General features: G+C 48.5%; 2 protein-coding genes across 5 annotated transcripts in view; both read left to right on the plus strand.

Moving 5' to 3' along the window:
• The first annotated feature begins 5,399 nt into the window (after positions 1-5,399).
• On the plus strand, positions 5,400-11,411 carry gorab (golgin, rab6-interacting). Its single transcript, XM_035647743.2, has 5 exons — positions 5,400-5,631; positions 5,756-6,050; positions 6,741-6,842; positions 7,218-7,358; positions 9,345-11,411. Exons 1-5 carry the CDS (start codon positions 5,577-5,579, stop codon positions 9,691-9,693), a joined length of 942 nt encoding a protein of 313 aa, XP_035503636.2. The 5' UTR covers positions 5,400-5,576; the 3' UTR covers positions 9,694-11,411.
• An 11,404-nt stretch (positions 11,412-22,815) lies between these two features.
• Positions 22,816-25,623, plus strand: part of prrx1b (paired related homeobox 1b) — a 16,505-nt gene continuing 13,697 nt past the window's right edge. For 3 of the 4 annotated variants that reach the window (XM_035647744.2, XM_035647746.2, XM_035647747.2), the window contains exon 1: positions 22,817-23,745. In XM_035647744.2, the coding sequence (XP_035503637.2) occupies positions 23,499-23,745 (247 nt within the window). In that variant the 5' untranslated portion in view covers positions 22,817-23,498. Of the gene's footprint in view, positions 23,746-25,623 lie in introns of all 4 variants that reach the window. The other variant, XM_035647745.2, reaches the window with a different exon arrangement.

The following is a 25,623-nucleotide window of genomic DNA, read 5'->3' on the forward strand; positions in this document are numbered from 1 at the left end:
GTTCAGAAATTAGAGCCCTTTTCTGTCTGTCTCTCCCTCCATTGATGTTTAAAGATCCTATCTTGAGGCTCCGCATAAAGAGTTCAGAAAAAAGGAAACAAGTTGAAACAAGGAGAGAAACGTAAATGGAAGAAAACACCATGTGATGCATGATCGTTCTATTTCCTGGTCTTTCTTACAGGTCGAACTATTGACACTTTCCTCAAAGCTGTGATGTGCTTTTTAAGTCGGAAGCGTTTCTTTTCATCCAACAGATCAAACCCGACCACCCTTTTTAGTATACTAACAGATCTGATGAATTTATCAATGTCACTGAAGTGATCGCTCACTTTCACTGATTTCTTGAAAGTCTCATCTAGAAAGTTGTTAATTTCCTCTAGTGAGTAGAGATCAGTACTCTTGACGGGAGTTTCACCAACGGATGTTGTGTCTGACCCCGAGTCATACTCCATGTCATCTCCCTGAGCTGGTGCCTGGCTAGTGGGTCCCCCCTGTTCTTCACTGGGGGTCACACCGTGCTCTCTGTCTGCTTCAGTCCTGACTGCTGCCTGTGCTTGTGATGGTCCTGCACACTGAGAGATGCTCAGGTTTCCTGCAGCCACAGACGCCTGCTGCCTCTCGGCCAGAGTCTGTTCCACCTCCACCACCTCGAGCCCACCAGGCCCACTGGGCGAGGCGGACTCGGGACCGGCCGCATCACCGGCCGCGTCACCGGCCGCCGGCGCCGCATCACCCACCGCTGCCCCGGCGTGAGCGGCGCTGCGCGCCGCATCGGCGGAACCAGACGCGGACGCGGAACCAGACGCAGACTCGGAACCGGCCGCGTCACCGGCCGCTGGCGCCGCATCACCCGCCGCTGCCCCGGCGTGAGCGGCGCCACGCGCCGCATCGGCGGAACCAGACGCGGAACCGGACGCGGAGCCGGACGCGGAACCAGACGCGGAGCCGGACGCGGACGCGGAGCCGGACGCCGCCTGTCTGTGAGGGCACGCATAGCGTTTGTGTCCCACGTCTCCACACTCGAAGCATTTCACACTTCCCGAGCTTGCATACACCACGTAGTGCCCGTCACCGTGCTTGACTCTAAACGACACCTCCAGAGTTTGCGTGGGCGAGTCCAGGAACATGAAGGCCTGTCGCCTCAGGGACTGGACGTGCCTCAGTTTGGGATCCTTACATCCCAGGCTCAGCGTCCTGAAGCCGCTGGCCAACTTGCCGAACCTCCGCAGCTCGTTCTCCAGCAGCTCGTTGGGGATGAACGGAGGAACCCCGGACACGGTGATCCGCGTGGAGGGAGCTGACAGCGGGGACACCTGCACGAAGATGTCCCGGATGAACACTCCGCTCTCGACCAGCTGATGGACATGCGGCTCGTCCCTGAGGAACACCACCACGGCCCTGTTCATCCGAGACGCGAAGAGCAGCTGGTCGTGTCCGACCTGCTGTCCGACCGCCAGGAGGACTTCCTCCACGGTGCTGTCACTGTCCGGCGGGACGATCCTCGCTCCCTGCCGGATCGACGGAGGTGGCGTCTCGGAGGACGCCATTCCTCCCGGACACCAAACAAAGACCAAACAAAAAAAGCTCCGATCTCTCAATACACACTATAAATAATAAAGACTTACCCGATCATGCACAAATACAGATGAAAAAGGAGAGTAGAGATAACTGACAAACAAAAGAACATTCAAATCTCCGCGCCACTCGAACTTCCACCACCACCACTCACGCTCACACAAACCGGAAACGGAAGGGGAGGAGAGGAGAGGAGAGGAGAGGAGGAGGAGAGGAGGAGGAGAGGAGAGGAGGAGAGGAGGAGAGGAGAGGAGAGGAGAGGAGAGGAGAGGAGGAGGAGAGGAGGAGATGAGAGGAGAGGAGAGGAGGAGAGGAGGAGATGAGAGGAGAGGAGGAGAGGAGGAGATGAGAGGAGAGGAGGAGAGGAGGAGAGGAGAGGAGGAGGAGAGGAGAGGAGGAGGAGAGGAGGAGATGAGAGGAGAGGAGGAGGAGATGAGAGGAGAGGAGAGGAGGAGAGGAGGAGATGAGAGGAGAGGAGGAGAGGAGGAGATGAGAGGAGAGGAGGAGAGGAGGAGAGGAGAGGAGATGAGAGGAGAGGAGGAGGAGATGAGAGGAGAGGAGAGGAGGAGAGGAGGAGATGAGAGGAGAGGAGGAGAGGAGGAGAGGAGAGGAGGAGGAGAGGAGAGGCCGAGGGGTCAGCGTTGACCCTACACACACGTTTCTTTAAAACAGCCATTAGAAGTGTTCCTGCAGCTCCCGGCCTCGGGGCCCCGCCCACGACCTGACCCCCTAATCATCCTCAATTTCTCTCAGGCCGCGACCCCTTCCATACGTGTCTCCTCCGATTGGCTGTTTATTTTATCACAGCGCTTCCTGTTTGAGCACCAGGGGCTTGTGTGTGTCTGCGGGGACGTGCACGCGTACTGCACGTGTGAAATCATCCACCGGCATGAAGGAGGCCAGAAGTGTGTGGACACTGTCAACATAATGATCATTAACACCGATTTAGTATATCGTTTCTGAGCAATCCGTTTGTTATGGCCAATGGCTGTGGATACCACAGTACTCGTGAATCTCGATTTTAGTTTATTAACTTATAAAACTAATCACTGTTGCTATGGTTACGCCTGGCGTTCCACACGACTCCTTTACTGTACTCACAGACCCGAGACCTTATTTATTATGAAAAAGACAGGAAATCTCAATTTTGACAATATGGGCCCTATAAAACAAAAACGTATCGGTGCATGTGTGTCCAGCGGTTAGCACTGTCGTTTTAGAGCAAGAAAGTTCTTGGTTCGATTCCGGGATCGTTCCAACCAACCAGGACGCTTCTTTGTGGGGTTTGCATGTTCTCCCCATGCCTGCGTGCGATTTCTCTGGCTTCCTCCTCCCACAGTCCACAGACGTGCAGGTTGAGGTTGATAAACACTTATTTCCAGACCTAGAGGAGCCGCTGCGTCTCGGTCGCCATATTGAATGGAATAGACTATGAAACAAACCTCCGTTAACATCCTCAACGTATGTCAACAAGATGATTTGAGTTATTATGTTGTGTAACAGGGAGCAAAGTTATGTGTAAATGTTTTACCTAATTAATCTTCCATGGTTCACACACACACACACACACACACACACACACACACTGAGAGGGTCTGTTGTGTTTGATTAGTCGCGTGTAAACTAACTTCAGATTGACTGAGAACTTTCTCCTGTTCTTTGGAAAATTGCTGCTCGACACACGTGGACAACAGATCTGACGCGTTGAACTCCTGAACCGAGCGCGGTCGTCGCGTTAACCCCCCTTCTCCCGTATCAGCGCCGCTCACTCCTACAGGGCATTTATTCACTTCCCCCACCTCTAACCCCGATGTGCCTCGGCGGGTCATCTCAGTAATGAGCCATGTGCTCCCCTCTGGCTCCCACTAATCAGGGATCCAAGGCCGTCCCATCCTCGGCCCCGACGCCGCCGCAGCAAAACACACACACACACACACACACACACACACACACACACACACACACACACACACACACTGAACCCAGAGGTTCTCTTGCTGCCATCTGGCCTCCATGCCTGCCTGGCCCTGTCTCCACTCTGCCGGCGATTTATGCCCTCCTGAGGTGTTTCGCCTTTTAACTCGCACATAATTGGCCCCCAGATGCAAAAAAGATGTGGAGGCCAGTTTTTTATTAGTTACCAAGCAGAGGTCATTGTTTTTGCATCGCTCCCACTCCTCAGCACCGCCAAGGTTAAAAAGACACGCTTTCACGTCTCTGTGTACTTTGACCAATTACTGACGAAAACAAAGAGTCTGAGCAAGGTTGTACACTTAAAAAAATGAGGCTAATGATGGAATACAGACGTGACGGAGGCATAATGTGATGTCTGACGACAAAACAGATCATACAGACTCACAGTCTGACTCACCACACGTGATAACGCCTGCTTGTCACTTTGCATACAGACTTAATGGGCGATATTCACGAGAAAAACATATGACACGACAGGAATAAGGAACATTTTACGGCTTTCTGGGTATAGCTGGAAGAAAGGGTCTGATTAAAGGTCTGACATCATTTCAAAGTTAAACCCCCAGCAGGTGATAAATGGTGGAAGCCGTCACACTGACAGTTTGACCGTGTGAAAAAAACACAGAAGTCAGTTGAGTGAAATCGCCTCAGCTGCACCGTAACCGGCGGGAAAGGTACAACAACAAGTTTTTAGCTTATTAAATATGTGCAAACTCACATTTCTGATACATTGAATTTCACAATTCTGATAACTTTCTAGAGTTGTAAAGTTTTGCCTCATTGAAACGGAGACAAAAATTTAATGAGCCACGCTCTGTCAACAGCAACGTGTTTATCTCTCCACTTTGCGATACAGCCACTTCAATTTCATGCTGCGTTCACGTGAAGCAGTTCTTTAATTAACCTCTGACCCCTCTGACCCACAGGCAGCGCCTGGACGACCCGGACGAGCCCGAGGACGAGAAATCACTTGTTTGTGTTTTTTCTTGGAGCCAGGGAATCAATGGATTGTTTATCTGAAGGCAAGACGGGCTCATTTCATCTTTCACATGAGTTGAAAGAAAATATCCAAAAATATGTTTTGCTTTTTTTGTTTTATGACACTGTGTGCTTTTGTAGATTTTAGTTATCATACATATCTTTAAAGGCTGTTCTCTCAAAATAAAACAAACATATTCTGCACCAGAAATTTTTCGAAAGCGTTTGTTAATACATCTTTCATGACTCGATTTTAAAAAATATGTAATTGCTAAAAACATTAAAATAATGTATTTTCAGGCAGTTTTTAGAACAAAAAAATTTCATTAACGTTTTTTTCAAAAATGATAAACCATACAGTAGATTTTTGTATGGGTATTGACATTATTTTCAGATCTATGGAATGATAAAAACATATACCAAATCCCCTGTGTTTGACAAGTATTTTGAACCTGGTGTTATTCGTTGTTCATATTTCTGTTTTGGAAATGTCTGCAAATTATCTAATATTCAATTAGATAATGATTTATTTGCATTTTTTCAACATAATATTTCAGAAAACTTGCGATACAGAAAATGTTTCTGATTTAACGCCTTCCAACAATAATCAATGAAAACTGAACTGGCCCAGAAAAAAAACTAAAACTTTAGCTTTTTTGGGCTAATTTGTGCCTAAACGTAAAAGTATTTTACAAACTTGTAAATATAAACCCACGCTAATTTTAAAATATGAATAAAAAATGCAACATATAAGAATGTCTGAATCAATAAGAGAATGAAAACAGTTTTCTCTCTTTAACCGGAGACGTCCTCCTTGTTTGGTTTTTTATTCAGGCGAAATCTGCAGCGTCACTTCCGCCGGTCTTCTCGGGGTCCTTGACGTGGCAAAGTCATAAACAAAGATGGCGGCGGCCTCTCGAGCTACGCGGAGTTTGTTTGAATATTTTTAGCTTTAAAAATGATTTGTATCCCGAGTCGCTAGTCGGAACCGTCGTGGTCGGGTTGTGTCTGCGGCCTCGCTCGGCCTGTTGTCGGCGTGACGCTGTGAGATGAGCGGCTGGGCCGGGTTCTCTGACGACGAGCTGCGGAGGATGCAGCAGAAAGGTAACGATGCTAACGATGCTAATGCTAGCCGGCGACGTTAGCATCCGACTGCGTCGGTTTTGAATCAATTTGTTTTCTGTGAAATGAAATAACTAGTTTGCGTCTTGACCGCGTGTGTTTCCAGACGCAGCCCGCGGCCGGAAGCCGGCTCCGGCCAACCGCAGTCGGCAGCAGCTACAGCGGGAGAGAGCGCTCCAGCTCGCCGCGCAGAGGAGCGCAGGAGCCGGGAGCGCTGCTGCGCTTCCCCCGGAGCAGCTACTCACCAGGCCGCCGCCGACAGAAGAGCCTCGGGCCGCGGCTCCAACTCCAACTCCTCCGGCCGTCAGACCGGAAGTGCAGCCGGAGCCCCGCGAGGGGAAGCCGAGTGAGAAGCACCACACCCCGGCGGTGAAAGAGCTGGAGACACAGGAGGTGGAACTGTTAGTATTGTTCTGTTGTCACACTCACACGACACGGAGGCGGATTTGTATTGATCACTTGTTCATGACGCATCTTCAGTTCAAACATCTGTTTGTTTCCTCATCCAGCTGTTGTTGTGTGAGTGTTGACACTAGAAACCTCCAGGCGGCGAATCAAAGTGATATTTAATGATGAGTTGTGTTATTAAAATGTGTTTCTGGATCTGACAGATGTTTACAGTCTGTTGGTGTAGCAGCCATTGATGTCAGTTCAAATATCAGATCTAAAAACAAAGACAAATCGTCTCCTTGTCAAACACAAAAACATTTGTGAAAAAGAAACCCACTGTTGTGCAACGGTTTAAAAAACAGCTGGGATTTTTCCCCCTCTAATCATGGGGCAGCGGACAGAGAGCATGAGGTCAGAGGTCACAGGACGGTTGATAGAGAGACTGATGAGAGAAGTCTTTTTTACATTAAATTAAATTTAAATTGAGACGAATGACTTTACATCATCGAATCTAAATTTCCACTAAATTCAACGTACATGTCGCACATTTCGTTTAAACAGCGAGTTTGAAGAGTCGTGATATACAGTTGTGAGTTTTTAACAGTTTTTTAAGTAGATATTGTTTTTTATGAATCATCAGGCCCCACAGCTTCTTCTGAACTCACTTTTGTGTGTAAAATTCTCTTTGTGTCCGATCGCAGGCGGGAGAAGACGCGTCTGGAGCAACTGCAGCAGGAGCAACAAGTCATGGAGGAGAGGAACAAGCGCAAGAAAGCTCTGCTGACCAAAACCATCGCTGAGAAGTGAGTACACTGAGTACACTGAGTAGAGTGAGTACACTGAGTACACTGAGTACAATGAGTACACTGAGTACAATGAGTACACTGAGTACAATGAGTTGAGTGAGTACACGGAGTAGAGTGAGTACAGTGAGTACACTGAGTAGAGTGAGTACACTGAGTAGAGTGAGTACAATGAGTAGAGTGAGTACACTGAGTACAGTGAGTACACTGAGTACACTGAGTACAGTGAGTACAGTGAGTACAATGAGTACAATGTGTAGAGTGAGTACAATGAGTAGAGTGAGTACACTGAGTACACTGAGTACAGTGAGCGACCGGCCGAGAGACTGTGGGGAGATTTTAAAAAACTAAAGGTTTGTCTCTCTGTCCACGCAGGTCCAAACAGACTCAGGCGGAGGCCGTGAAGCTGAAGAGAATCCAGAAGGAGCTCCAGGCCCTCGACGACATGGTGTCCAACGACATCGGCATCCTGCGGGGACGGATAGAACAGGCCAGCTGGGACTACAGCGCCGCCAGGTACAGTGAGAAAACTCACAGATAAACATTAGTGTGGTCGGTCAAATCCCAAACTCCTGCTCCTCTGGCTCCCAGCTCCTGCACTCCTCACAGCAGACGTGTTGACTTGTCACAGTCGTTGCTCATAACGGCAGCGACGGTTTAATTTAAGTGACACCGAGCCGACGTGGACGACAGATCTCTCTGCAGACAGTTTGGCTCGTAACAGCAGGAAACACACAGATGGGATTTTTTTATACGTGCCTATGTGCTAAAGCAACGATCAATAATCACCAAATTTCTCTCAGATATGTATGTTTCGCCTTAAACACTTCTAACTATGAAAAAATTAAACCCCAAATCCTATAATTATGGACGTTATCGTACATGAAGTCACGTTAAGTCTTTTCCTTCTAACAGGCTTCTATTGGGAAAATGCTAAATGTAAGCTAATGTCCATAATAATAATACTATAGGATTCCATGTTTGATTTATTTCACAGGTGTAGGTGTTTATGACGAAGCATATCTCAGAGTAATTTGTAAATCGCTGTGTTAGCACATTAAGTCATGTTAAGTGTTTCACAACGTCCCCTCACTGTCTCAATTTTTACCTTTTTTATTCAGAAAAAATAAATACTGAGGCTCCTGTCATGCTCTCAATCATTATTAATAAACAGTTTGAGTCACTGGACGTTTATTGACGTGCAGCAGCTCCTCTGATGAGTTATGAACCTATTAACAGTAAGATTTTATCTGTGAGCTTCATTTCTTCTGTCAATCCACGAATGAATGAATAAAAACAACAGTTTTCCTCCTGTGTCCTCACAGAGGAGATATTAGGTAACATACTGTACATTCACTGTACAGTTCTCCAATGAAACTCTAAGAACACTGCCCCCTGCAGCTGCTCTCCAGTATCACACAGGTTAATGCTCCACTATAAAGATCCTGTACAATTTGCCAAACTAAATAAAATAAATTCAGTAAACATTCTTGTAATCAGAATCCATGGTCGATCATGTCGCTCTAATTTGTTAGTGTTTTGTAGCTCCACGTGTCACACACACACACACACACACGCACTCTCTCTCTCTCTCTCTCTCTCTCTCTCTCTCTCTCTCTCTCTCTTTTCATGACAGATGTTTGTGTAACAGGACGTGGACCCGACCTTCACACACTCATCACACCGACCGGACTCTGGTTCTGGTTCTGTTGATCTAATCAGTTGTGCAGATTCCTGACGGGAGATGATGATGATGATGATTGAAGTTGTGTGGTTTTGTTTCCGAGCAGCTTGTTTCTGCTCCTCACGATGAAAACAATGTTCGGACGACGACTGACAATACTATATATATATAGATAAATTTTTTTTGATACAATCATTTTTCTCATTTTAACAAGTGTTTTAAAATTAATTTGATCAAACCTTCGTAAACAATATTCTGCTCAGACCCTCGCTGCCAACATGTATCGATACACACACCAAACAATAATCTATATTCAAAACATAACTAGTGCTGCAGCTGTCAATCATGTTTCAGTGAAACATCTCGGAGACGAGAGGGTTTTTATATTCACTCCTGTTTGTACAGATTTCTAGGAAACTTGGTGGAAACGTGGATCAAGAAAATAATCCAAGAAATGTTTCTTTAACATTTTCACTGATTCCAGAGGGAATAATTCACGAACCAACAATAAAAAAAAATAAACTTAAACAAGGTTCGTCTCAAATTCTACCCCAAATCTTTTCCATTATTTCTCTTTTTTTTCATACCAGATTTCTGAGATTTTTTCGAGTGTTAATATTTTGACATAAAAGACGTCGTGAACAGATGAGTGTGTTTCAGAATGTGCACTCAGCACATTCTGAAACACACTTGGTCCCAGTGAACAACTCAACATGTTGAGACTCACTGTAACGAAACACTCGCTGACACTCGCAGATGTTGAAGTGTCATGTGACATTTGTACTTTCATCTCGCGTGTTTTTTTCTCCGTTCACTAGGAAACGCTACGAGAAGGCGGAGGTCGAGTACGTGGCGGCCAAGCTGGACCTGCACAAGAAGACGGAGGTGAAGGAGCAGCTGACGGAGCATCTCTGCGCCATCATCCAGCAGAACGAGTTGCGCAAAGCCCACAAGCTGGAGGAGCTGATGCAGCAGCTGCAGCTGCAGGCCACGGAGGAGGAGGATGAGGAGGAGAAGCAGCCGGAGAGGCAGAGGGAGGAAGAGGGGCAGAACCAGGAGGACGCAGGGGAATCGACCAAGGAGGAGGAGGAGAGAGGAGGTGACGGCCAGCAGGAGAACTGTAAACCGTTAGAGAATGGTGTCCAGAGCCAGACGGCGGCTTCCTGATTCTCGCAGAGCATCGTGTGTCACCACCACTGTAAAACATCTGGACAAGATTACATCACAGTCCTCCACACGTCATGATCGATACGAGACACAGACGCTGTTCATCAGTACGCGTGACGGCGTCTTTGACTCGCAGGTCTCGGGCTGAGGATCAGACCTGAGGAGAGTGCTTCGTCCAAACACACCGTCGCCTTAAAATCCCCATTGAGACCCGGGGTCACGTTCCTGCGTGTCGGCCGCCATCGGGGTTCTATGGCACCTACGAGATCCGGTTAAGGTTCAGGAAAGAAGATGGCGGTCTAACGAAAGAGCCGACGCGAAGGTTTGCACTGTAAACTACGAGCTTCCGAGACAGATTCATGACAACGTTGACTCTTCTTCAGTTGCTATGAGAAAAAACGAATGAAATATCTTGTCAGTGAGAATTTACCACATAAGTTCCATCTACACACAAGTTTATCTTCTTTGTCGACAGTGACGTCACAATAAGATGATTCTGTAGTTACCATATCTGCGCTGTGGTCCCCACAGTGTGGTTATGATCATGGCAGATGAATAATGTTCATGGTTTTGGCCACTGAGACACTTTATGACGAGGGAAACTCTGCGGTTCTGTTTTACAGGAAGACAAACGTTAATCCTTAACGAGTTTTAATCACGACGTACGCGTTCGTCTGATTTGACGATGATTCCTTTGGATTCTGGACTGTGACAAAAAAAATCATTACGTCTCGTTTATATTAGATTTTAATAAAAACATATACAGTTTTTTTTAAAGGAGACAAGGTTTTCAAATGTCTATTTTCAGAATTATTAGAAAAATACCACAACACGTTTACACCAAATGCGAAGGAAAACTTTACCTTTCGTTGCTTGCGCGAGTTTGAATTGCAGGATCATTTTCGTTAACTCGCAATAATCTAATTACATCGCTCGAGTACAAATATTTCCTCCTCGTGAAACCACATTTAAATTTACAACGTTAAAGAAAGAGATCAAACATTCAACGTGTCATTGATTCTTTCTTGCTCCAAGTTTGTTCAGGAAGTTTTTCCTCCTGCTGACGAACAAAACGTAGTCGGTGGAGATGAAACTCTCAGGATAAAAACACAATAAAGTCTGATGAAACACTAAACACAAAATTAAAATGAAAGACGGTAAACGACGACACATTAACTTCTGTGTAAATCATTCTAATCTTACCTTCACGTGAGGCTGCTTGTGATCGGACCACGTTTGATTTCTGTCGTCAAATAAAAAGTTTTTTTTGTAGAAAGTTAATATATATATATCTATTTTTTTTTATTACTATAAGTGTTGATGTCTGTTCTGTATCAGGAGCCGGGTGGAAAACTTATCATGACTGGACGTTCGACTGCAGAACAAATCAGAAGAAAACCTTGTCGTCATCGTCGGTCGAACACGTTTGTCTCTTTGTGGCGAGCGGGGAAGCATTCCTCCCTGTTCTTACTTCCTGCAGGTGAACGTTAGTCCGACTGAAGCGTCCTGCGTCGTGTCGTAGTCAGCTGAGGAGCCGGGTCGAGGGGCGACGGCGGCCTCCGAGCGGTAAGACGATCTCTGCTCGTGTCAGGAAATAATCATCTAACTCTACAGGAAGTGTTTTCTGATATGTTAAGAGAAGTTATCAAAACTGGGGAAATATTCAGACAGAACACCACAGTCTGATGTTTTATGAAATAAACGTTAACAGAGCACCATTCTCCTCTCGTGCATTTTGTCCTCACTTCAATTTTCTCCCCAATAACTTCCAGTATCTGCAGGACTTTGTTGCCACGCTCGGAGCGCTTCAGGATTCCCATCACTGCTGCCGCTTTTTTTCCCCCCAAAGTGCAGTAAGTGTTTCAGTGAAGTTCTGTGAGGTTTTTTACGGCTCGGTCACATCTGGCCGTCCAGGGAGACGCCGTAAAAAAAAGCTGCTCTCTTAATTAGTCGGGAGGCAGAAGCTCTGAGCGGCGGAGCGGGCGACCACCGGCCCGTCGGCCCCCGGGGGCCACCACGTCTGATCTCCGCACTTTGACCCCGACGACGTAGATTCACATAAAACAAACGTAATTACTCGGTTCCACTTATTTCTACTGGTCAATGTAACTATACGTCTTTTTATTTTAGTATTGTTCTTTTTTTATTTCAAAATTTGTATTCTGAAATATAAAGCATGTTTATGTCGAGGTTTCATTAAAGATCTTTTTTTTTTTAAAAAGAAGGAAAAATTTGTGTATCTCATTTCAAGCAAATTTTATAAAACTGTTTGATTTGGGTTTAAAAATAAATAAAGTTGGATCTTTTTTATTTTTTCTCAACATTAATAAAATGTGTTTTTAATTTTCCAGGTTCTAATTTTTTCAACTTTACTCTGAGTTTTTATTTTTTATTAAGTAATTCAAATTAACTCCACTTCAACTGGTCACAACATGTTTATAGATCAGTACTTAAAATCTGCTAATGAGCCAAAATAAAAACTATACTAAAAAAATCTATTTAACAATGTGAAATTAAGCATAAACAGAGCTTTACATTTGATACTTTACTAATGCAAGTTTATACACGAGTAAAATCACATTGTTTGACAAAAGTGTGTGCGTGTGTGTGTAAAAAAATGTGCTCTTGATTATGATACAGGAGAAAAGAGAAGATGCAGGCTGCGGAGATGAAGACATCCAACCGGGCTGCAGGGATGTCTGCGCATATCCATAGGTGTGTGTGTGTGTGTGTGTGTGTGTGTGTGTGTGTGTTGGGCCGGACTTCAGAGAGCGGAGGGTTTATACAGTAAAGTGTGATTTATGTGGCGCTGTCGTCCCCCGACAGGTCAAGAAAGACCCTGAAACTTGAGATTCAAAGAGGAACAGGAAAAAAAAGTCGTTTTACTGAGAGTTTCCTGCGTCTGGAGGCGTCGAGCTTCAGCTGCACATCACAACGTCGTGGAGTCACATCAGAACTTAACTCTTCATACATCATCTATATCTATATATAGATCTATATCTATATATATGATATGTTTGTTTAGATCTGTTTCCTAGGTTTAATATTGACCCCCCCCCCCAAATTTAATTAAGATGCAGTATATTATTAATGATAATAATAATAATAATAGTGTGATTTTAAAGTTTCAATGTTGAAACCAAATTCCTTTTATTTCCCACCTGAACTTACCGGCAGAGTAAACAACACATCAAACTGGATGATAAAAAGAACATGTGACTTTTAAAACGAAAAGCTTAGAAAAAATTATAATAATCAGATTTGGCTGCTTGAATAACTGATAAAATAAATTCACCTGGAGATCATGTTGCGCTTGAAGGGGAGATTAGATGATAAATAAATAATTGCATGAAAAAAAAGAAGAAATAATTGATAAAAATGTAAAAGAGTATGAGCTGGTTCAGACGGTTCCATGGAAATGGTTCATCCAGTAACTTTAAATGTGAAGACTGAAACAAACCCGAGTTCGAGTCTTATTCTCAGTCTTATTCTGACTGTAATAATGAGGATTAATTTCTTATGTCTGCTCGGTTAAAGGCTGCATGTTGCTCTAATCAGCAGCAGATTGTCGAACATCACCACAGACGTTTACAGTCGAAACGCTGCAGCAGCAACAGACACAACAACAGACACACAACAACAGACACACAACAACAGACACACAACAACAAACACACAACAACAGACACAACAACAGACACACAACGGACCCACAACAGACACACAACAGACACACAACAACACAACCGGTCATAAAACATAAAGATGCTTCACATAAGCTACATTTACTCACAGTCTCCAGCTGTTAGACTGTAAACAGCTGGAGACGATGTAAAGTATCAACATCACAACGTTGTTGTCGTCCTCGTCTCATTACTCATCACACTTTACTAGTTCAACTACGATAAACACATTCATTTCCCCACTGTTTTAATCCCAACACTTATTTTTATTGTTCAACTATCTTTGTGCTGTAAAATTCTATGATCAGATTCATTGAGAAAATTATATTTCGACATTCAAATGTGCTCTCAATTATATCTGAGATCAAGATAAGATGTGTTTAAATGTAATTGCGGATTTTAATTATATTAAATATTCAAACTTTATGCAGTTCAACGTCGACGCACAGAAGCAAAGGTTTGTCCTGACGTAAAGATTAACAGATGTGGTGTAATTATGATTCAATGAGCTGCTTCCTGATGTTCCACATCAGAGTGACACAGTTGTATATACATGTGTGAAATAAGTTACAGATTCATATATGTGTCTGTGTGTGTGTGTATATATATGTATATATATATATATGTGTGAGTGTATATATATATATATATATATATATATATATACACACACACATATATATATATATATGTGTGTGTGTATATGTGTATATATATATATATATATAATTGTGTTATTAATGTTTATGCACAGTGTAAAATAATCAGGTTTAATTTAGAGCAAATCAAATTCTTCTAAAAATTAATAAAAACTTCTTTGTATTTATACTTTATCGACATGCAGAGACTGTTGTGATGTGACTCATCAGCAGGAGCGTCTCATGGGACTGAAGGGGCCAGGGGGGGCTGACAGCGCACCAAACAGAACCCCCCCCCCCCCACACACACACACACAAATTAAACCAAACGATATCATACACATTCAAGGGGGGGGGGGCGTCGTTCTGTAACGTGTTTCCCTGCACAGGATGTAAAGAGTCAACAAAGAGGCCATTTACCTCCAATTAGGGAAATAAAACAGGACAGGGGCCAAAGCACGGCTCCAATCAGCACCAGGGGTCACTGGACAGCGGCCACGGCGGCGTCTCGGGACAATTATCATCATCATCATCATCATCATCGTCGTCGTCAGGTCTGTACGAAGAGACTTAGCAGAGAGAGAAAACACATTAAGACGTAGAGAGGAAGCTTCTTATTTCGACATGTCCGTCATCACCGCGACCCTTTGAGTGACCACATCACGGAAACAGAATCAGCAGCATGTTGATTTTACACATGAATAAAAACAGATGTTTAATATTTTTGCAGTGAAAACAACACTTGGCTGAGTGTCAACGTGTTAATGCTGTAGCTTCCTGGTGGAGGTCGTCACGGTCGAGGCCCACGATCCTACACATCTAGTTCTTATTGTACAACTGTCACAAAACAAAATCAAGTGGTCGGACAACCTCAATGATTTTATTTGTCATAAAGCATAATTAAAGAAAGTGGGAAAAACTATAACCTCGTCCACATCTGCAGCAACATGTCCTGGGTTCTTCCCAGGACCAGGACACATCTCTCTGCCAAGGGGGAATTGGTTCTGTAGGGGTTTTGCGTAACAAACAAACAAGGTAGACGATATCATCATTTTTTATCAGAAAAGTAAAAACTATGGCTGTCAGATAAACGTAAAACAAAATACAATCATTGCACGACATGTTCATGTACGTTTCATTAAAGACACAAATCACTGATCAGTGAAAAATTAACAGGAGCATCTGTATTTTGAACCTGGACACTGGAAAAGCTCAGTAAAGTTTTGTTTAGTGCTGCAACTAACGACCTCAGTCCGACCTCAGTCCAGCCTCAGTCCGACCTCAGTCCCCTCAGTCGGACCTCAGTCCGACCTCAGTCCGACCTCAGTCCAGCCTCAGTCCGGCCTCAGTCCCCTCAGTCCAGCCTCAGTCCAGTCTCAGTCCAGTCTCAGTCCAGCCTCAGTCCAGTCTCAGTCCAGTCTCAGTCCCCTCAGTCCGACCTCAGTCCCCTCAGTCCGACCTCAGTCCCCTCAGTCCGACCTCAGTCCGACCTCAGTCCCCTCAGTCCAGCCTCAGTCCCCTCAGTCCGGCCTCAGTCCGACCTCAGTCCCGCCTCAGTCCGACCTCAGTCCCGCCTCAGTCCGACCTCAGTCCGACCTCAGTCCCCTCAGTCCAGCCTCAGTCCCCTCAGTCCGGCCTCAGTCCGACCTCAGTCCCGCCTCAGTCCGACCTCAGTCCCGCCTCAGTCCAGCCTCAGTCCGGTCTCAGTCCCCTCAGTCCAGTCTCAGTCCCGCCTCAGTCCCCTCAGTCCAGTCTCAGTCCCGCCTCAGTCCCCTCAGTCCGGCCTCAGTCCGACCTCAGTCCCGCCTCAGTCCGACCTCAGTCCGGCCTCAGTCCCCTCAGTCCAGTCTCAGTCCCGCCTCAGTCCCCTCAGTCCGGCCTCAGTCCCCTCAGTCCCCCCTCAGTCCCCTCAGTCCGGCCTCAGTCCCCTCAGTCCGGCCTCAGTCCCGCCTCAGTCCGGCCTCAGTCCCCTCAGTCCGGCCTCAGTCCCCTCAGTCCCGCCTCAGTCCAGCCTCAGTTCCGCCTCAGTCCCCTCAGTCCGACCTCAGTCCGACCTCAGTCCGGTCTCAGTCCCGCCTCAGTCCCGCCTCAGTCCCCTCAGTCCGACCTCAGTCCGACCTCAGTCCAGCCTCAGTCCGACCTCAGTCCGGTCTCAGTCCGGTCTCAGTCCGGTCTCAGTCCGACCTCAGTCCGGTCTCAGTCCGACCTCAGTCCCCCCTCAGTCCGGCCTCAGTCCCCTCAGTCCGGTCTCAGTCCGACCTCAGTCCCGCCTCAGTCCCCTCAGTCCAGTCTCAGTCCCGCCTCAGTCCCCTCAGTCCAGCCTCAGTCCCGCCTCAGTCCCCTCAGTCCGGCCTCAGTCCGACCTCAGTCCCGCCTCAGTCCGACCTCAGTCCGACCTCAGTCCGGCCTCAGTCCCCTCAGTCCAGTCTCAGTCCCGCCTCAGTCCCCTCAGTCCAGCCTAAGTCCGGCCTCAGTCCCCTCAGTCCGGCCTCAGTCCCCTCAGTCCAGCCTCAGTCCCGCCTCAGTCCGGCCTCAGTCCCGCCTCAGTCCGGCCTCAGTCCCCTCAGTCCGACCTCAGTCCCCTCAGTCCCGCCTCAGTCCAGCCTCAGTCCCGCCTCAGTCCCCTCAGTCCGACCTCAGTCCGACCTCAGTCCGACCTCAGTCCCGCCTCAGTCCCCTCAGTCCGGCCTCAGTCCCCTCAGTCCGGCCTCAGTCCCCCTCAGACCCCCTCAGTCCGGTCTCAGTCCCCTCAGTCCAGCCTCAGTCCCCTCAGTCCAGCCTCAGTCCCGCCTCAGTCCAGCCTCAGTCCGGTCTCAGTCCGGTCTCAGTCCGGTCTCAGTCCGGTCTCAGTCCGGCCTCAGTCCCGCCTCAGTCCAGCCTCAGTCCAGCCTCAGTCCGGTCTCAGTCCGACCTCAGTCCGGTCTCAGTCCGACCTCAGTCCGACCTCAGTCCGGCCTCAGTCCCCTCAGTCCGACCTCAGTCCCGCCTCAGTCCGACCTCAGTCCGACCTCAGTCCGGCCTCAGTCCCCTCAGTCCGACCTCAGTCCCGCCTCAGTCCCGCCTCAGTCCGGCCTCAGTCCCCTCAGTCCGGCCTCAGTCCGGCCTCAGTCCCCTCAGTCCCCTCAGTCCGACCTCAGTCCCGCCTCAGTCCCCTCAGTCCCCTCAGTCCGGTCTCAGTCCGGCCTCAGTCCCGCCTCAGTCCAGCCTCAGTCCGGTCTCAGTCCGACCTCAGTCCGACCTCAGTCCGGTCTCAGTCCGACCTCAGTCCGACCTCAGTCCGGCCTCAGTCCCCTCAGTCCGACCTCAGTCCCGCCTCAGTCCGACCTCAGTCCGACCTCAGTCCGGCCTCAGTCCCCTCAGTCCGACCTCAGTCCCGCCTCAGTCCCGCCTCAGTCCGGCCTCAGTCCCCTCAGTCCGGCCTCAGTCCGGCCTCAGTCCCCTCAGTCCCCTCAGTCCGGCCTCAGTCCGGCCTCAGTCCCCTCAGTCCCCTCAGTCCGACCTCAGTCCCGCCTCAGTCCCGCCTCAGTCCGGCCTCAGTCCCCTCAGTCCGGCCTCAGTCCGGCCTCAGTCCCCTCAGTCCCCTCAGTCCGACCTCAGTCCCGCCTCAGTCCCGCCTCAGTCCGGCCTCAGTCCCCTCAGTCCGACCTCAGTCCCGCCTCAGTCCCGCCTCAGTCCGGCCTCAGTCCCCTCAGTCCCGCCTCAGTCCGGCCTCAGTCCCCTCAGTCCCGCCTCAGTCCCCTCAGTCCCCTCAGTCCGACCTCAGTCCCGCCTCAGTCCCGCCTCAGTCCGGCCTCAGTCCCCTCAGTCCCGCCTCAGTCCCGCCTCAGTCCGGCCTCAGTCCCCTCAGTCCGGCCTCAGTCCCCTCAGTCCCGCCTCAGTCCCCTCAGTCCCCTCAGTCCGGCCTCAGTCCCGCCTCAGTCCGGCCTCAGTCCCCTCAGTCCCGCCTCAGTCCCCTCAGTCCGACCTCAGTCCGGCCTCAGTCCGACCTCAGTCCGGCCTCAGTCCCCTCAGTCCCGCCTCAGTCCCCTCAGTCCGACCTCAGTCCGGCCTCAGTCCGACCTCAGTCCGGCCTCAGTCCCCTCAGTCCCGCCTCAGTCCCCTCAGTCCCCTCAGTCCGACCTCAGACCCCCTCAGTCCGGTCTCAGTCCCGCCTCAGTCCCGCCTCAGTCCCGCCTCAGTCCCCTCAGTCCGGCCTCAGTCTGACCTCAGTCCGGCCTCAGTCCCCCTCAGTCCCCTCAGTCCCGCCTCAGTCCGACCTCAGTCCGGCCTCAGTCCCCCTCAGACCCCCTCAGTCCCCTCAGTCCCCTCAGTCCGGCCTCAGTCCCGCCTCAGTCCGGCCTCAGTCCCCCTCAGACCCCCTCAGTCCCCTCAGTCCCGCCTCAGTCCCCTCAGTCCCCTCAGTCCCGCCTCAGTCCGGCCTCAGTCCCCTCAGTCCCGCCTCAGTCCCCTCAGTCCGACCTCAGTCCGGCCTCAGTCCGACCTCAATCCGGCCTCAGTCCCCTCAGTCCCGCCTCAGTCCCCTCAGTCCCCTCAGTCCGACCTCAGACCCCCTCAGTCCCGCCTCAGTCCCGCCTCAGTCCCGCCTCAGTCCCGCCTCAGTCCCCTCAGTCCGGCCTCAGTCCGACCTCAGTCCGGCCTCAGTCCGGCCTCAGTCCGGCCTCAGTCCCCCTCAGACCCCCTCAGTCCGGTCTCAGTCCGCTGCCCCAGCAGCAGCTCCACGTCGCGGGCTGCGGCCGACACCGGTTGACGATGAATTCTGGAAAGTATATAAAATAATTCAGAGTTAGTTCTGGTCTCTAGTATTAATCTCCTTATGAATACTGTGCAATCATGTGTCTTCCTGGTTTTTCTCGTGTTGTTGCTCGCTCCGCAACAGAAAGACGCTGAGCGCTGGGGGCGTGGCTGAAGGCGGAGACTGCGTCGCTATGACGTCACAATTCTGCGGAAGTCCTGAGGCCTCACGAAACAATCAGCTGCTGAATGTAGACTGTGTGTATTTGTCTGTTTATTAGTCATCTAGTTTGGGTCACCTACTTTAACGTGACACCAATAGAGACCCACGTGATCAGATCCCCGTCACGTGCTGGTCATCCCCCTCGGCCAATGAGGGTCAGCAGGTTCTTTTCCAGCGCTCTGTGTCCCCGTCTCTCCCGGAACAAACCGGCTCGGCCCCTGATTATCCCGACTCGAGCTTTGAGTCTGGACATGAGTTAGCGTGCGGGGGTCTCGGGACTCTTGTGATCGGGTTCCATCTCCGACTCGCGAGATCCAGTTGCGGCGAAGCTGCCGCATTAATTTACGACCATTCCGCCGTTTCGTGGCTTCGGCAGTTTCACAGTGAATCACGAGCGACGAGCTGTCGGCCTGAGAGATTTATGTGCGTCGCCCCGTCGAGGCCCGAGGCCCGAACCTGGCGAGACTCCAGGCCGGCGATGAAAACACGTCACGGCGTCGCGGCCTCGTGTTGGTTTGTGTTTCATGCCTCGACTCCAACATGATCAACTAGCTGCTCATCGTCTTCACCAGCGAGGTCACGTTTCACCCTGTCTGCTAGTTAGTTGGTCTGATTACTAGTTAGTCTGTCTGTTGGATTGTTAGTTTGTCAGTTTGTTCCTTAGTTAGTTAGTTAGTGAGTTGGTCTGTTTGTTTGTTAGTTAGTTAGTTAGTTAGTGTGTATATATGTTACTTAATTTGTCTGTAAGTTAGTTAGTTAGTTAGTTTGTCTGTTAGTAAATTGGTTAATTTGTCTGTCTGTTTGTTAGTCAGTTAATCTGATAGTTGCATAGTTAGTTAGTTAGTTAGTTAATGTGTGTGTCTTAGTTCAATTTTTCTGTAAGTTAGTTAGTTAGTGGGCCAAGAAATACGTTCATTTTTATATATATTTGTTAGAACATTTGTCTCCTGGCCTGACTCGAACCAGGAAGTTAAACCTGACTTGACAGCAGTTTTCTGAGATAATCCTCAAATCCTGCGTTCACGTCTCTGACCTTATTTTGCTTTTGTCTTTTTGACTGTGACGTCCTGAACCATGTTTTTAACATCCTCTGCTGTCACTATTATTGATTCGTAGGCTTTTATTCATTTTGTTTTTGATCCTCATCTTTTTTAAAACCTGTTTGTGATCATCCCTCTCTCTGCGAGACACTTTGGTCGACATCTGTTGTCTTTAAAATGGATTTTACATGATGGCAGTTACAAAAATGAAAATGTGTATTTATTCCAATAATGTCAGCTCTTTGTTATGATGTTTCCAAAGCTGCTAATTTAATCCTCATGCGTTCACTCAGCCAATAATCTAGATCAACACGCAGAGGTTCATCTCTGACCGAACCGAGGATAAACCTGGTCCCGTCGTAACGTGGCCGTGCAGCAGCACCTCTGCTGCGCCGCTGCAGGACGGTTGGCGTTTCCCTCTCGCAGATGTTTGGACGTTTCCTTTTCGCCGCAGACAAACTGCAGCAGCAGTCGCAGCAGAACAGGCCACTTTCACATCCAAGCTCTGAACAAAGAGTCGTGGCCCCGGAGGAGACGACCGAGAGTCTGAGACGTGGGGAGGCCTCTTTCTTTTCCTTCTTCTTCTTTTTCTTTTTCTTCTCTGGCCTAGCTGGCACCGGAATGGACTTGTAGGCAGGAAAAGAGAATCTGGGGGGAAAACTAATGATGAAAAAGTCTACTCCATCCCTGCGCCTTCATTAAATACATGGAAAGAACGAGAGAGGCACATCTGGATTCAATCTGCGTCCCTTTGATGGCATCAAGTGTTCTTTTCCCAGATCAGGGGCTGGAAGCTACGGGATGTCTACTATGGCAGCTCGGAGCCCAGAGTCGACTCCTGCCATCTGAACGCACGAACCCCCCCGCCCCCATCACCTCCACCATCCGACTCCCTCCATTCCTTTACCGCCCCCCCTCCACTAACCAACAGTTCAGTACCAACGGAGTCTTCACTTTCATTTCAGAGACTTTCTGCTTCTCCCTGCTCGCAACATCGTTGTTGCTGCTTCGTTTGTCTGGCGGTCGCAGCGACGGTTCAGAGTAAAAACGACGGCATCGTGTCGACCGAGGCTCCAAACGTTTCTGGTTTTGTGGTCCATTAAAATAAACGTCTACTCGTGACCCATCGTGAAAAGTTATGGCTCATTGAAGTCGTCCAAACAGCGATTTCCCTTCTCATCCGAAGCTTTTTAACGAGCTGAGGAGACTGAAGTCTCTATAAAACGGAGTTTTGAGGGTGACCCCCCCTCTAATTGACCCCCTCATTTTTTTTTCAGGGGGGGGGATTCCTCGAGGAACCTCAAACCCAAAGTCGGGAACCAGAGTTTTGAGAAGAGTCACTCTTTTGTTCTTCTCAAACCACGCCTCTATATCCAACATGGCTCCAGCTCCGTTTCTCAGGATCCAGAAATTTCAGGCATAACTTTGAGAAACAAAAAAATAACCTGCAGAGAAAGTTTAAAAGTCTTTTTTTGTTTTGTGTCATTTGTGTCAGCTGATCTTATAATGATGTAATTACTCATGTGATGCCATAGAAGAGGCTGAGAGCGACGTCATGATTGACAGCTGGGATTAGCGAGGTCGCTAAGATGGGGATCATGGTCAAGGGTTATCTACCGGTGGCGACGCGTTATTTGCCGTTTGATCCAAGTTGTGTTATTTATCACCGTTGACTTTCTGATGTCGCAGAGATGAACACTGACGACATTCCTGTCATCCGAAGGCCGAATATGTCATTTGGAGGAGCAGAGATTCATTTTTATAACTTCTTAAGTTTAATCAATTAAGTTTAATTGAGCTCAGAGTTAAGACTTGTTGTTTATTACTTTTGTGTCTCTGTGGTGCCGAGGCGTCGGCCTCCACGCGCTCATTAAACCCCCTGGAAACTGTCTCCATGGTCACGTCAGAAGAAACAGTGATGGCGAGCTGCTCGGACGAAGTGGTTTAATTCCATTGACACTTTTTTTAAATGATGCTGCTTTGACAGTTCAACCTCACGTGGACCAATATGTGGTCAGAGAGACTGTCGGGGGTCAGAGGGGTCGGGCACACACACACACACACACACACACACACACACCATATCAACCCACAGCGGTGCAGCAGCTTCTATAGCTCCTGGCAACAAGCGTACATCTACCTCTACCTTTACTTTGTTAATTCTTCACTTTATTCTTGTTGAATTCATTGTGTATTTTTTAGCTGAGCACACACACACACACACATACACACACACACACACACACACACACAGGGCAGGGCAGAGCAGAGGGTGTTGATGGTGCTGATGGGGGAGGAGGGGGGAGATGGGGGGGGGGGGGCTCTCAGGAGGTGGGGGCCTGTGAAACGTCAGACGCAGCATTAAGGCATTGCCACGTAATTGCGCGGCGGCTCCTATTAGAGAGAGAGAGAGAGAGAGAGAGAGAGAGAGAGAGGGAGAGAGAGAGGGAGAGAGAGAGAGAGAGAGGGAGAGGGAGAGGGAGAGAGAGAGAGAGGGAGAGAGAGAGAGAGAGAGAGAGAGAGAGAGAGAGGGAGAGAGAGAGGGAGAGAGAGAGAGAGAGAGAGAGAGAGAGAGAGGGAGAGGGAGAGGGAGAGAGAGAGGGAGAGAGAGAGGGAGAGAGAGAGGGAGAGAGAGAGAGAGAGAGAGAGAGAGAGAGAGAGAGAGACAGAGAGGGAGAGAGGGAGAGAGAGAGAGGGAGAGAGAGAGAGAGAGAGGGAGAGAGAGAGGGAGAGAGAGAGAGAGAGAGAGAGAGAGAGAGAGAGAGAGAGGGAGAGAGAGAGGGAGAGAGAGAGAGAGAGAGAGAGAGAGAGAGAGAGAGAGACAGAGAGAGAGAGAGAGAGAGAGAGAGAGGGAGAGGGAGAGAGAGAGAGAGAGAGAGAGAGAGTCTGGGGGTGCGGTGGTAACGTCCTGCCTCCTCGCCTCTATGCTGCAGCAGAACGAGCTTTGCGCACACACGGAGCTTTGCGCATCTGGTCGTCATCATCATCACCATCATCATCATCATCGTCCGCAGCAGCAGCAGCTCGTCCTGCTCAGATGTGACTGAAGCACAGAGGGAACAGAGCTCTTCTGCTTCTTCTTCTTCTTCTTCTTCTTCTTCTTGGGGACCAGCTCGTGTGGAAGTCTCGCCGCCGGAGGACCCTTCTCTTCCCGGAGACCTTGTCGCCGTGTGACGCGCTGCGCTCCATGGATTGGCTGTAGGGTTTGTTCGGGAGAAGCGGGCGAGGAGAAAGAAAAACTTTGCAACAGAAGTTTGTTTGCGCTGCTGCCCCCCCCCCCCCCAGAACCACACCTCCACCACCGCGGGGCTGATCTGGATCCTAACAAGATCCACTTTGTGCTCGCGAGAGGACCCGGCTCCGGCTCCGGCTCCGGCGGGTTTGTGGACGCGCTGCTGCTGCATGCACGGATCTACCGGTTCTCCGACTCTCGGCGCCCCCCCTCCCTCCCCACCCCCTCCCCAGCTGTTCCCCACAGTCTTTTTGCGTCATGACTTCTAGCTATGCACACGTAATGGACCGGCAGGCGACGATATCGAACCGCCTGGAGAGCCCGATCACGTCGAACCTGGACAACCTGCAGGCCAAAAAGAACTTCTCGGTCAGCCACCTGCTGGACCTGGAGGAGGCCGGGGAGATGGTGGGCGGCCCGGCGGACGAGGGCGTCGGGGAGGCGGGCAGGAGTCTGCTGGAGTCCCCGGGGCTGACCAGCGGCAGCGACACGACCCAGCAGGAGAGTAAGTTTGGAACCGAGCTGCTCGCGAACCTCTTCCTCTCCCTCCTCTTCCTCTTCCTCCTCTTCCTCCTGCTCTGATGATGATGAAAGTTGTTGAGAAGTTATAGAGCAGGCGCGTCATCACAGGCTCCATCACCGCGCTGGTGCAGAAGCGCATGAACGGAGCTGAGCTCTTGTGGATGAATCGTCCTTCAGTGAGAGTTGGCGGTGCCCCCCCCCCCCCCCCGCAAAACGACCATTAATTATTAATTTACCATTAACGCTTTGATGTCGGCGACGGAAGCCTGCGAGTCAATAAACCTCAGTTTGGTTCCGCGACCGACTCGAGGCCGAACGATTCGATCTGGACACTTTTGATCTATGAAGAGAAAATATAAAGGTTTTAAAATGGCGCAAATGTAATTTTGAAAAAAAACAAAAAAACTAAAGTGAGTCACGCGATGACTGCTCGTGCACGTGATTCATATTTTGCACTAAATCTTGAGAAAAGTTTTAGTTTTTTTCTGACAACAACTTCCAACAACTGAGACCGGGTGTGAGACCGGGTGTGAGACCGGGTGTGAGGCCTGCAGCGGCGGGTGTGAGACCGGGTGTGAGACCGGGTGTGAGGCCTGCAGCGGCGGGTGTGGTGACCGGAGAGGCGGCTTCACGCTCGCAGAGGAGCCGCTGACACTTTTTTTCCAGAATTTAAAATGTGCGGCGTTAAAGTGCAACAACAAAGTGTCCGCGCGCACCGCGGAGAGAGACCCCCCCCCCCCCCCTCCCCTTTAATGAGTGTTATTGTTTTCTTTTGGAGGCGGGGGAGAGGGTGCGCGGGCGGAAGTGTCCGGGTCACGTTGTTAATTCTCGGTTCTTTTCGCGCCTGTCAGACGCGTTCAGGGACCCGGAGCGCGGTCGTTCGTCATGATTAGCGCGCGTGTCCTCGAGGAACAGTTCGAGAATCAAATGACAAGAAAGATGAAACATAATCAAACCACCGGAGGAGGAGATGAAGCTATGGACTTTACAAAACACATGTTGAGCAGAAAAACTCTTTTCTTTTGTTTTTTCAATTGTGTGACGTTGATGAGAACTTTCATTCATCAGCATTTTTATTTTTCAGATTGACTGACAGTTATTCAAAACAACATTTAAAATCTATTTGACATTTTAAATCACAACAATATATTTGTATAGGATCTGAGCGGGGAAAAAAACTAAGTTTTGTTGTGAAACAGCAGAAATTATAAACCTTTCTGTTTTATATCCTCGTAGAGGAACCAATAATATAAATAATCCATAATCGCTCCTCTCGGTACCTAATCGACTTTGACTGATTGCTGCTAATGACGTCAGTCTGGTCGCACGTGCTGGCCTCACTTGGAGCTGCAGGTTCGATGATGATGATGATGATGAAGGTGTGATGGATGAAAAATGATCTGATTTGCTGTTTTAATTTTTATATTCAAAGTCTCCCGAGGACAAACTTCAAACATCAGAGGATTCATCGTCACTGTTTATAAAAAATATAAAAAACAATATAAAAATCTAGGTTGGAAAAATCAAAAATATATACAAAATCAAAAATATTTAAAAAGTATATATGTAAAACAATATAAAAACAAACAAACAAACAAAAATAAAAAACTGTCCGGATGTTTTAAATTCTATAAAAAACGATATTTGGATTTTATTTCGTCTTTATTCTGTCCACTTGTAAAATAAATAAATTAATGAAATAAAATAAAATGCATATACAGAACACAAATAAATTTAATTGATTCTTTTTAGAAATGGTTTTCATTTTCTGGAAAATGAACTATAAAAAAAAACATCTGCGTATTTTTTCCTCGAGTCAGTTATTGTCCTGAATAAAACCAAACCGACAAAAGAAATCTCA

This window comes from Scophthalmus maximus, chromosome 13 (assembly GCF_022379125.1).
Source record: "Scophthalmus maximus strain ysfricsl-2021 chromosome 13, ASM2237912v1, whole genome shotgun sequence".
In the NCBI taxonomy this organism is placed as follows: Eukaryota; Metazoa; Chordata; class Actinopteri; order Pleuronectiformes; family Scophthalmidae; genus Scophthalmus; species Scophthalmus maximus.